The 13,043-nt window shown below is 42.5% G+C and overlaps 1 protein-coding gene across 1 annotated transcript in view; it reads right to left on the bottom strand.

Moving 5' to 3' along the window:
• LOC309564232 (alpha-1-inhibitor 3-like) overlaps nt 1-13,043 on the bottom strand; it is a gene marked incomplete at its 5' end in the record, with an annotated part of 147,231 nt that overhangs the window by 18,526 nt on the left and 115,662 nt on the right. The window contains 3 exons of the mRNA XM_082268859.1: nt 7,225-7,293; nt 11,947-12,037; nt 12,637-12,761. Coding sequence (XP_082124985.1) covers nt 7,225-7,293; nt 11,947-12,037; nt 12,637-12,761 — 285 coding nt within the window. The remainder of the gene's footprint in view (nt 1-7,224; nt 7,294-11,946; nt 12,038-12,636; nt 12,762-13,043) is intronic.

The following is a 13,043-nucleotide window of genomic DNA, read 5'->3' as shown; positions in this document are numbered from 1 at the left end:
GTGTATGTATCTCGCACGTACACAACCACACTAGGCCCCAATTACTATTGTTTGTACCCCTAAAAGGATGGATGAGGAGTAGGAGGAGGAGTATGGAACAGGCAGCACCCTCAAATCTTCAGAAGTATGAGATGAACCCCAAAAACTTGGAAAGGTGGATCTCACACGTACCGACACAGACTATCCCGCAATTCAATTGATCCTCAAAGGTTTTTATTGAATAGCGGAATAGGAAATATGATCAAAAAAAGTGTATGTATCTCGCACGTACACAACCACACTAGGCCCCAATTACTATTGTTTGTACCCCTAAAAGGATGGTTGAGCAGTAGGAGCAGGAGTATGGAACAGGCAGCACCCTCAAATCTTCAGAAGTATGAGATGAACCCCAACAACTTGGAAAGGTGGATCTCACACGTACCGACACAGACTATCTCGCAATTGAATTGATCCCCAAAGGTTTTAATTGAATAGCGGAATAGAAAATATGATCAAAAAGAAAGTGTATGTATCTCGCACGTACACCACCACACTAGGCCCCAACTACTATTGTTTGTACCCCTAAAAGGATGGTTGAGCAGTAGGAGGAGGAGTATGGAACAGGCAGCACCCTCAAACCTTCAGAAGTATGAGATGAACCCCAACAACTTGGAAAGGTGGATCTCTCTCACACGTACCAACACAGACTATCCCCCAATTTAACTGATCCCCAAAGGTTTTTGATTAAATAGCGGAATAGAAAATATGATCCAAAAAAAGTGTATGTATATCACACGTACACAACCACACTGGGCCCCAATTACTATTGTTTGTACCCCTAAAAGGCTAGATGAGGAGTAGGGGGAGTATGGAACAGGCAGCACCCTCAAACCTTCAGAAGTATGAGATGAACCCCAACAACTTGGAAAGGTGGATCTCTCTCACACGTACCAACACAGACTATCCCCCAATTTAACTGATCCCCAAAGGTTTTTGATTAAATAGCGGAATAGAAAATATGATCCAAAAAAAGTGTATGTATATCACACGTACACAACCACACTAGGCCCCAATTACTATTGTTTGTACCCCTAAAAGGCTAGATGAGGAGTAGGGGGGGTATGGAACAGGCAGCACCCTCAAACCTTCAGAAGTATGAGATGAACCCCAACAACTTGGAAAGGTGGATCTCTCTCACACGTACCAACACAGACTATCCCCAAATTTAACTGATCCCCAAAGGTTTTTGATTAAATAGCGGAATAGAAAATATGATCCAAAAAAAGTGTATGTATATCACACGTACACAACCACACTAGGCCCCAATTACTATTGTTTGTACCCCTAAAAGGCTAGGAGTAGGGGGAGTATGGAACAGGCAGCACCCTCAAACCTTCAGAAGTATGAGATGAACCCCAACAACTTGGAAAGGTGGATCTCTCTCACACGTACCAACACAGACTATCCCCCAATTTAACTGATCCCCAAAGGTTTTTGATTAAATAGCGGAATAGAAAATATGATCCAAAAAAAGTGTATGTATATCACACGTACACAACCACACTAGGCCCCAATTACTATTGTTTGTACCCCTAAAAGGCTAGATGAGGAGTAGGGGGGGTATGGAACAGGCAGCACCCTCAAATCTTCAGAAGTATGAGATGAACCCCAAAAACTTGGAAAGGTGGATCTCTCTCACACGTACCAACACAGACTATCCCCCAATTTAACTGATCCCCAAAGGTTTTTGATTAAATAGCGGAATAGAAAATATGATCCAAAAAAAGTGTATGTATATCACACGTACACAACCACACTAGGCCCCAATTACTATTGTTTGTACCCCTAAAAGGCTAGATGAGGAGTAGGGGGGGTATGGAACAGGCAGCACCCTCAAACCTTCAGAAGTATGAGATGAACCCCAACAACTTGGAAAGGTGGATCTCTCTCACACGTACCAACACAGACTATCCCCCAATTTAACTGATCCCCAAAGGTTTTTGATTAAATAGCGGAATAGAAAATATGATCCAAAAAAAGTGTATGTATATCACACGTACACAACCACACTAGGCCCCAATTACTATTGTTTGTACCCCTAAAAGGCTAGATGAGGAGTAGGGGGGGTATGGAACAGGCAGCACCCTCAAACCTTCAGAAGTATGAGATGAACCCCAACAACTTGGAAAGGTGGATCTCTCTCACACGTACCAACACAGACTATCCCCCAATTTAACTGATCCCCAAAGGTTTTTGATTAAATAGCGGAATAGAAAATATGATCCAAAAAAAGTGTATGTATATCACACGTACACAACCACACTAGGCCCCAATTACTATTGTTTGTACCCCTAAAAGGCTAGATGAGGAGTAGGGGGGGTATGGAACAGGCAGCACCCTCAAACCTTCAGAAGTATGAGATGAACCCCAACAACTTGGAAAGGTGGATCTCTCTCACACGTACCAACACAGACTATCCCCCAATTTAACTGATCCCCAAAGGTTTTTGATTAAATAGCGGAATAGAAAATATGATCCAAAAAAAGTGTATGTATATCACACGTACACAACCACACTAGGCCCCAATTACTATTGTTTGTACCCCTAAAAGGCTAGATGAGGAGTAGGGGGGGTATGGAACAGGCAGCACCCTCAAATCTTCAGAAGTATGAGATGAACCCCAAAAACTTGGAAAGGTGGATCTCTCTCACACGTACCAACACAGACTATCCCCCAATTTAACTGATCCCCAAAGGTTTTTGATTAAATAGCGGAATAGAAAATATGATCCAAAAAAAGTGTATGTATATCACACGTACACAACCACACTAGGCCCCAATTACTATTGTTTGTACCCCTAAAAGGCTAGATGAGGAGTAGGGGGGGTATGGAACAGGCAGCACCCTCAAACCTTCAGAAGTATGAGATGAACCCCAACAACTTGGAAAGGTGGATCTCTCTCACACGTACCAACACAGACTATCCCCCAATTTAACTGATCCCCAAAGGTTTTTGATTAAATAGCGGAATAGAAAATATGATCCAAAAAAAGTGTATGTATATCACACGTACACAACCACACTAGGCCCCAATTACTATTGTTTGTACCCCTAAAAGGCTAGATGAGGAGTAGGGGGGGTATGGAACAGGCAGCACCCTCAAACCTTCAGAAGTATGAGATGAACCCCAACAACTTGGAAAGGTGGATCTCTCTCACACGTACCAACACAGACTATCCCCCAATTTAACTGATCCCCAAAGGTTTTTGATTAAATAGCGGAATAGAAAATATGATCCAAAAAAAGTGTATGTATATCACACGTACACAACCACACTAGGCCCCAATTACTATTGTTTGTACCCCTAAAAGGCTAGATGAGGAGTAGGGGGGGTATGGAACAGGCAGCACCCTCAAACCTTCAGAAGTATGAGATGAACCCCAACAACTTGGAAAGGTGGATCTCTCTCACACGTACCAACACAGACTATCCCCCAATTTAACTGATCCCCAAAGGTTTTTGATTAAATAGCGGAATAGAAAATATGATCCAAAAAAAGTGTATGTATATCACACGTACACAACCACACTAGGCCCCAATTACTATTGTTTGTACCCCTAAAAGGCTAGATGAGGAGTAGGGGGGGTATGGAACAGGCAGCACCCTCAAACCTTCAGAAGTATGAGATGAACCCCAACAACTTGGAAAGGTGGATCTCTCTCACACGTACCAACACAGACTATCCCCCAATTTAACTGATCCCCAAAGGTTTTTGATTAAATAGCGGAATAGAAAATATGATCCAAAAAAAGTGTATGTATATCACACGTACACAACCACACTAGGCCCCAATTACTATTGTTTGTACCCCTAAAAGGCTAGATGAGGAGTAGGGGGGGTATGGAACAGGCAGCACCCTCAAACCTTCAGAAGTATGAGATGAACCCCAACAACTTGGAAAGGTGGATCTCTCTCACACGTACCAACACAGACTATCCCCCAATTTAACTGATCCCCAAAGGTTTTTGATTAAATAGCGGAATAGAAAATATGATCCAAAAAAAGTGTATGTATATCACACGTACACAACCACACTAGGCCCCAATTACTATTGTTTGTACCCCTAAAAGGCTAGATGAGGAGTAGGGGGAGTATGGAACAGGCAGCACCCTCAAATCTTCAGAAGTATGAGATTGTGTTCACTGTACCCCACAAAGATTGAGTTCACTGCACCCCACAATGATTGTGTTCACTGCACCCCACAAAGATTGTGTTCACTGCACCTCACAAAGATTGTGTTCACTGTACCCCCCAAAGATTGCGTTCACTGCACCCCACAAAGATTCTGTTCACTGTACCCCACAAAGATTGTGTTCACTGCACCCTAAAAGGATGTTGTTCACTGCACCCCACAAAGATTGTGTTCACTGCACCCTAAAAGGATGTTGTTCACTGCACCCCAAAAAGATTGTGTTCACTGTACCCCCCCAAAGATTGTGTTCACTGCACCCCACAAAGATTGTGTTCACTGCACCCCAAAAAGATTGTGTTCACTGTACCCCCCAAAGATTGTGTTCACTGCACCCCAAAAAGATTGTGTTCACTGTACCCCCCAAAGATTGTGTTCACTGCACCCCACAAAGATTCTGTTCACTGTACCCCACAAAGATTGTGTTCACTGCACCCCAAAAAGATTGTGTTCACTGTACCCCCCCAAAGATTGTGTTCACTGCACCCCACAAAGATTCTATTCACTGCACCCCACAAAGGATTTTGTTCACTGCACCCCAAAAAGATTGTGTTCACTGCACCCCAAAAAGGATTTTGATCACTGCACCCCAAAAAGGATGTTGTTCACTGCACCCCAAAAATGATTTTGTTCACTCCACCCCAAAAAGATTGTGTTCACTGCACCCCACAAAGATTGTGTTCACTGCACCCCAAAAAGATTGTGTTCACTGTACCCCCCAAAGATTGTGTTCACTGCACCCCACAAAGATTCTGTTCACTGTACCCCACAAAGATTGTGTTCACTGCACCCCAAAAAGATTGTGTTCACTGCACCCCAAAAAGGATGTTGTTCACTCCACCCCAAAAAGATTGTGTTCACTGCACCCCACAAAGATTGTGTTCACTGCACCCCAAAAAGATTGTGTTCACTGCACCCCAAAAATGATTTTGTTCACTGCACCCCAAAAAGGATTTTGTTCACTGCACCCCAAAAAGGATGTTGTTCACTCCACCCCAAAAAGATTGTGTTCACTGCACCCCAAAAAGATTGTGTTCACTGCACCCCACAAAGGATTTTGTTCACTGCACCCCAAAAAGATTGTGTTCACTGCACCCCAAAAAGGATGTTGTTCACTGCACCCCAAAAAGGATTTTGTTCACTGCACCCCAAAAAGATTGTGTTCACTGCACCCCACAAAGGATTTTGTTCACTGCACCCCACAAAGATTGTGTTCACTGCACACCAAAAAGGATTGTGTTCACTGCACCCCAAAAAGATTTTGTTCACTGCACCCCAAAAAGATTGTGTTCACTGCAGCCCAAAAAGATTGTGTTCACTGCAGCCCAAAAAGATTGTGTTCACTGCAGCCCAAAAAGATTGTGTTCACTGCAGCTCACACACAGAAAAATGGATGTGGATCACTGACACCTGCCTATCTCCAATCCCACACCACACAGCAATATCGATTGTAGTTTGTAGAACACAGTTTCCCTAAAATTCAGCAGACTCTGTCCCTAACAGGATTGAGAAGAGATCGTAGATCAGGATTGAGTGCAGATTCACCCCACCCCCCACACAGCAATATCGATTGTAGTTTGTAGAAGACACTGACCCTATAATTCAGCAGACTCTATCCCTAAAATGCCTACAACTCGCCCTGCCTAAACACTCCGACCTGTCCCTCAATTCTATCTGGACACAAATGGTTTTTTCCTGCCTATCTTTCCCTAATCAGCAGCCAGCACATTGATGTGTGCTCTGTCCCTTAGCTAAGCAGCAGAATGACGCTGCTGCGGCGGCTGCCTCGAACTTATAAAGACTTGGTCACATGCTTCAGACGGCCAATCACAGCTACTAAGACATTTGCAGGCATGGCTGGGATGGCTTAAGGCACACCAGTTAAACGATTGTTGATTGGCTGTTGAAAGCCCGCCATGAAAAGAGCGCCAAAGCATGCAAAACCCGGAAATAAAACGACCGAACACGGATTTTTACCCGAACATACAGTAAAGTGTCCGTGTCCGTGTTCGGGTAAAAAAAATCCAATTATTCGGTACGAACACGAATAATACAGTCCGTGTTCGCTCAACACTAGTGTTAAATGTAGCCGGACGGCGTTTTATTCATGCTTGAGGATCTTATACTTGTCGTAAGTGCAATACTTTCTTCCTTTAATAAATGATCATACAATTTTACAAAATGGTGCATCTACATTGTGTTTTTTAGAGAACAACATTCAGTGCCAAGTCATTTACCATCTGAAGAGATAGATAGAGGTCCGTTTTGCCACTACAGCATTACTATCCCCTGTGTTTTTAAACCTTTGGGGTCTCTCTTTCTAGTAAGCAGGTTCTCTGTCTGGTGGTGGATACACAGGGTGGGTGGTGGATGTTCACTCGCTCATTTTATATACCGACTTCATCTATGGTTGGATTTTAATGAACTCTTCACTTATTTTGGACTTTGAATATACTAATTTTTCACATTTATATTTTTTCACATAAGGTCTTTTGGACTTTTATATGGTGAATTTCATTTCTATTTGTCACTTTATATATTTATACCTTATCCTTCATTAATATTTATTATTCATTTTTATTATAGCGCAGCTTTTGTTTTTGTATTTTTCTGTATAGTGTTTATCTCCCTTGCAGATGTTTCTGGTTGTTTATTTAGCGCAGTTATTTGCATGCGATTATTATTATTATATGAATACTATGTTGACTGTATGCCGATACACAGTAGTACTTACAAATAAGCTTGCGGTTTTAAAAATGTTCGGATTTTCACTTATTGCTCAATAAATCTTTTATGCAAATGTTGTACTTCATTTAAAGTCCCATGAAAAATGTTTTTAGTTCTTTGTATATGCAAATATGGGATGGAGGCATAACATTATAAGGCACCAGCAAACATTATTATTTATATGATAGTCAGAATGAAAATACATTTCTCTTTTAAGTGTTTGCCAATGAGTGCTACATGCACATTTCCCCATGTTTTACCTCTACTTACCGAAAGCAGGTATATTTCAATGTATCCAGGTAAAATGTCTACTCTTTCCACATCGGGCTGTTTCTCCAGCTAAAGAAAATAAGAGTGTTACAAGCATCAATTCCATCCAAAGGATCAGAAGGAGCAATTGTTACCTATAGGAAGAGCAATTCTCATTGCCCATGGCACCCTATTAGATTACTCCTGTTATACCATAATGCAGTGAAATTATGTATTGGAGAATCTGAATGGCTGCTATTGCTTTTTAGCCAACTCTTTCAGCCCTTCTTTCGAATGTCATACACAAGGTCCACATTATGGTCTGCAGCCTCCCAATCTTATCACTTTACCGTTTCAGGATCCTCCTTTTCAACCATGGGGCCAGAATATTTTTTCTATTTTGCAAATGTCCTGTTTTTGTAAAACATATTTAAATTCCATGGTAGCTTGGGGGACCACAGACATTACACAGTTCTCCAAAGATAATGTTTTTGTCAAAAAAAAATTGTGTGGTCATTTTGTTCCAATGTGCATAATGTGCATACGTTGATGAGCAGATATTGCCAATGCTGGCCTTAGTTATATAATGATTCAACAAATATTAGTGCCCCAATGCCAACAGGACTTTAGGTGATGCTACTGGCCAGTAGTATAGAGACTCAGAGAGGGACTCTGGGGTCTGCAGTTGGGAATTTTGGAGAATTTTAAGGCTATCTTTGTACCAATAACACAAAAATGTCTAAGAACCTGGCTGCGACTTCCAAAACTCCACCTCCTGTTTTATATTAAGAAGAGTAGAAAACACACCAAAGTGCATACCATCCTATATTTACATCAATTAAATACAAGAAAAGGAGTAAGTAACCACAGAGAGCAGGTGTCAAGAGTAAGTATCTCATAGAGATACAAGGGTCAAGAGAAGTAACATACATAGTGCAGATGTCAGGAGTAAGTAACACACATATTTGCAGCAGTCAGACACAAGTAACACATGAAGAGAAGAGGTCAGGAGTAAGTAAGGCAGAGATAGTAGAGGTAAGGTCAGAAGTAAGGGTCCTTTTCCACGGGCTGATCCCTGCTGGGCAGGCGCATGACAAGTCTGTGTCTGCTCACAGAGCGGACATGGACACAGTCCTGCTCTCCTTTATGGGGAAATCAGATGTAAACAGACCGCTTGTCTCTTTCCATCCCATCCAATCTGATCTGCTCCACCAGATGGATGGAAAATAGGCCTACCATCTGTCTGGTTTTTGTGGGCAGGATCGGATGGCGGCGGGTTGTCAGCGAACATATGTCCGCTGACATCCACCGCTCCATAGAGGAGACTGCAGGGTCCGCTCAGGTCTACCTGAAAAACTGACAGATAGACCTGATCGGATAGCCCACAGCAGAGTAAATAACACACAGAGAGCAGAGGTCAGAAGTAAGTAATGTGCAGATTGGAGGGTAATAAGTACATGTGAAGTATATTTAAAACATACAGTACCTTGATCTTTGGCTCAATGGATTATTGATTTCCCCATGTGAAATGGAGAATTGTTAGTGAAGGGCTACTTTGCTTTTCATTAAAAGCCATTGTACTCAACAAGGTTTGTTGCAGTGTCATTAGTCATCATCAGAGCAAGACAGAAGGACGCAGTGGCTGCGGCCTCTGATCTACAGGTGCTGCTGCCAGAACTGAATGTCCCGCAAGGGAGCATTTCTTAATCCACTCCATTTGCGAGTAAGGAGGAATCTTGTCGTTTTTTTTTTTTTTTTTTCATTCAGCATGCTGGGTGAATGAAAAAAAAAAACCCCTAACAGTGTATGGCAGCTTAAGTCACCTAAGGCTTGTCTTATGATGCAGAACAGTAGGAGGACCTAAGTTTAATATTGGACACCAACTGTCCATTCAGAAAGAATATCTGTGCTAATAATGCATGGCCAGCCCAACACTTAACCTTTCTACAATGCTAAACCAGGTATCAGTATGACATTAAGAACTTGTGTGCACACTCTGCCCCCACCCACAACTCCTGCAGCCTGTACAGGAGCAGTGTGGGGAGGTGATAGGGGTAGTAGTCAAATCCCTAACTCCCGTGCAGTGCAACTTTGAGAGGAGAGAGAGAGCACAGCCCACACAGCTCTCTCCTCCTCCCTACAGCTATACAAACTATTGCCGGAAAAGCAGAAAGCTTTATTGCCACCTGACGTGCCACATTGGTAGGTAGGACGAGGGCAGGTGCTACTACAGCTTTCTGATTTTCCAGCAATAATTCACATATCTGCAGGAAGGAGGAGAAAGTGGTGTGGGCTGTGCTCTCTCTCACCTTGCAGAGTGGCAGTGCATGGGATCCAACACATGGGAGTAGCGCTGAGGCCAGGATGTGTCCGCAGCACCCCTGAGGACTCTTTGCGGCACCCCGGTTGAAAAATTCTGCCATACACTAAAAAAAATATTGCAGGACTTTTATTTGGGCAGTTAAGTGCACTGACAGCCCATTTGTGAATAGGTTGCCTTTTACAATGCACCCTAAGGCCCCTTTCAAACAGGCGATCTGATCCTGTCTGACAAAAACAGACAGATGGGGGACCTATTCCCCATCCGTCGGGCGGATCGGATGGCATCGGGTGGAAATGGACAGGTTTTCATCCGATAGCCCCATAGAGGAGAGCAGGCTATGTCCATGTCTGCTCTTCATAGCGAAGCCAACACAGACCTGTCATCTGCCTGTTCAGCAGAGAGATCCCCCACTGAGTAGATCCCACTTCATGGAGGCTCCCCTGTAAAAGGGGCCTAAAGCACAAAAACATGTTTGCAGCAATTATGTATTGTACCTACTGTATTTGAAATTAGGGAAAGGCTGGATAAAATTAACACAAATAAATCACCAGGCCCGGATGGCGTACATCCGAGAGTACTCAAAGAACTTAGTAAGTCTATATCTAGACCACTGTTCCTGATCTTTGCTGACAGTATTATGACAGGAAATGTACCAGGGGATTGCAGGAAAGCTAACATGATACCGATATTCAAAAAAGGGCAGAGGCATGTCCCGGGAAATTATAGGCCTGTCAGTCTGACATCGATAGTATGTAAACTTCTGGAGGGGATGATAAGGGACTATATCGTAGAGTTTGCTAACGACAACAACATCATCAGCAATAACCAGCACGGGTTTACAAATGGGCGTTCTTGTCAAACCAATCTCTTAACATTCTACGAGGAGGTGAGCTGTGAGCTAGATAGGGGGAGACCAGTGGATGTGGTGTACCTGGATTTCGCTAAGGCGTTTGATACAGTTCCCCACAAGCGCTTAATTTATAAAATAAGGTCTGCAGGCATCGACCGCAAAGTTTGCTCTTGGATACAGAACTGGCTAAAAGGTCGTGTCCAAAGGGTGGTAATAAATAGCGCATACTCAGACTGGTCTGAGGTGGTAAGTGGGGTCCCCCAAGGCTCAGTCCTGGTACCAACCCTGTTCAATTTATTCATAAATAGCATTGAAGACGGGATCAGTAGCTCTATATCAGTTTTTGCAGACGACACAAAATTGGGCAGGGCAATAACTGCACAGCATGAAGCAGATATCCTACAGAATGACCTGGACAAAATAACAGAGTGGGCAACGACATGGCAAATGAGGTTTAATGTGGAGAAGTGTAAGGTTTTGCTCTTGGGGACTAAAAACATAAAAGCACAATACACATTAGGGGGGGAACCTTTGGGGGAATCAAAAATGGAGAAGGATCTGGGAGTCCTGGTAGAGGATAGACTAAGCAATAGCATGCAATGTCAAGCGACAGCTGCCAAAGCCAGCAGAATATTAGCATGCATAAAGAAAGGGATGTATTCCAGAGATAAAACTATAATCCTACCACTTTATAAAACTCTGATCCGACCACATCTGGAGTATTCTGTCCAGTTCTGGTCGCCGGTCCTCAGGAGGGAAGTGTTGGAGTTGGAGAAGGTCCAGAGAAGGGCAACTAAACTAATTAGGGAATTGAAGGACCTTAATTATGAAGAGCGTCTGCAATCGCTTGATTTATTCTCCCTGGAGAAGAGACGCCTGAGAGGGGACATGATAGCAATTTATAAATATCTCAATAGTGATCTCAGCATAGAAAAAAAGCTATTCAGTCGGAAGGATTGTATGAGGACTCGAGGGCATACAATGCGTCTGGAGGAGAAGCGTTTTAACCTCAGGCAACGAGGGGGGTTCTTTACTGTTAGAGCTACAAGATTGTGGAATTCTCTACCACAAGAGGTGGTTTCTGCGGGAAGTATGGTGGCTTTCAAAAGACTCTTAGACGTACATCTCAAGGATCAGAACATTCAGGGGTATGCAAGATGTTTACGGCCACACACACCTACACAGGTTGAACTGGATGGACTATTGTCTTTATTCAACCTCACCTACTATGTAACTATGTAACTATATGTATTTGTGTCTCCTGCAACACACTTCTGAAAGTGCACCAACATAAAAGCTGCAAAAAAAAAAAAAAAAAACATTTTATTTTGTCAATTACCCCCACTATACATCTTCTATTTCACTTCCAAATGAAATAATAAAAAAGTGAACCTCGTTACCCTGAGCTTGCAATCAATTATAATGAACCTGCTCTGCCTGTCATGACCTTGTCATTATTATAGGTTTGCATATTTGAATTGCATGGCCTGAGCTTGCTAATCCACTTAAGAATGTATTGCTTCAAAATGTAGCGTTTCACACTAATAATGGATGTGTATGTGACACCTACCTTATTAATACTCTTTCTATCAGGAACATGCCCTGATAAATGTTCTACTTTAATCACAACCATGTTGGTTTTGGGTTGTTTTCCCAAGTATCTACAAAAAAAGAAAATTATTTTAAGGTGAGTCAGCTGCAGGGTCTATAATCATATATCAGGGAAATAAATACATAATATAAGAGTAACACAATAATAGGTAAAGGTTGTGCCAGAATAATAAGTATAATACCTTCCTGTAATAAAAAGACAAGAAAATGTTAAGGATTGCCCACCATTTCTGGATGTTACAAAGCTGCTTTTTTTGCTGATCTTTGACCAGTCTTGTTTCTACCCTCTCACTGACATCATCATGTACAATGCAGGATCAGCAGCCACCATTGGTCCTGCATTGTACTTGATGTAGGAATGCTGCCCACATTCAAGTGTGGGAGGAACAAAGTGGCATCTGACACAGGACCATGAGGTATGGTAAACTTTATTTAGTGAGTTCATCAGGTAAAGGGCGACATTTTACACACTCTTAATCAAAAAAAGGATATATAGACTATATCAAACACCTATCCATACTGTGCCCAGGCTTATTTATAACAAAGTCACAGAGGTTAGAACTTCTGCCTAGCAGCACCAGGGTCGTTGGTTCGAACTATGCTGCAAACAGTGAGTAGAGATAAATTATGCAGCGAAAATTCATCTCACCTGACAGCCAAATGGACTTCAAACATTGTTTGTGCCTCATCGCTACACACTGCCGGTTGGGTGGTTACATTGACAGAAAAGTGGTCTTCGTGGTCATCAGGAGGAATGTTGTAATGCAGATGTGACTACAAGGAGATACAAAAATCAAAAATATTCTACAAGTGTTTTTCAAAGCTCATCAAATGTAGAGAAAGTGGTGAAAATATATACTCCAATTGGTGTATATCCCTCGCGCCTATGGATGTCCTATTGGGGGGGGGGGGTTAATAAATATAATAGTGGTGATAGAAGCTGCTATAGGGTGAATAGTAGATGAAAAAGAAAAACCCCAAAAATATTTGGGATCTGCTGGTGAGTGCATACCCCCCATTATTCCACAAGGCCAACACCATAAGTACCAGCAGTCG

The sequence above is a fragment of the Pelophylax lessonae genome (assembly GCF_965119305.1).
Source record: "Pelophylax lessonae genome assembly, chromosome: 9".
NCBI classification, from domain to species: Eukaryota; Metazoa; Chordata; class Amphibia; order Anura; family Ranidae; genus Pelophylax; species Pelophylax lessonae.
The sequence above is the reverse complement of the archived record's forward strand: the minus strand, read 5'-3'. Positions and strand labels throughout refer to the sequence as shown.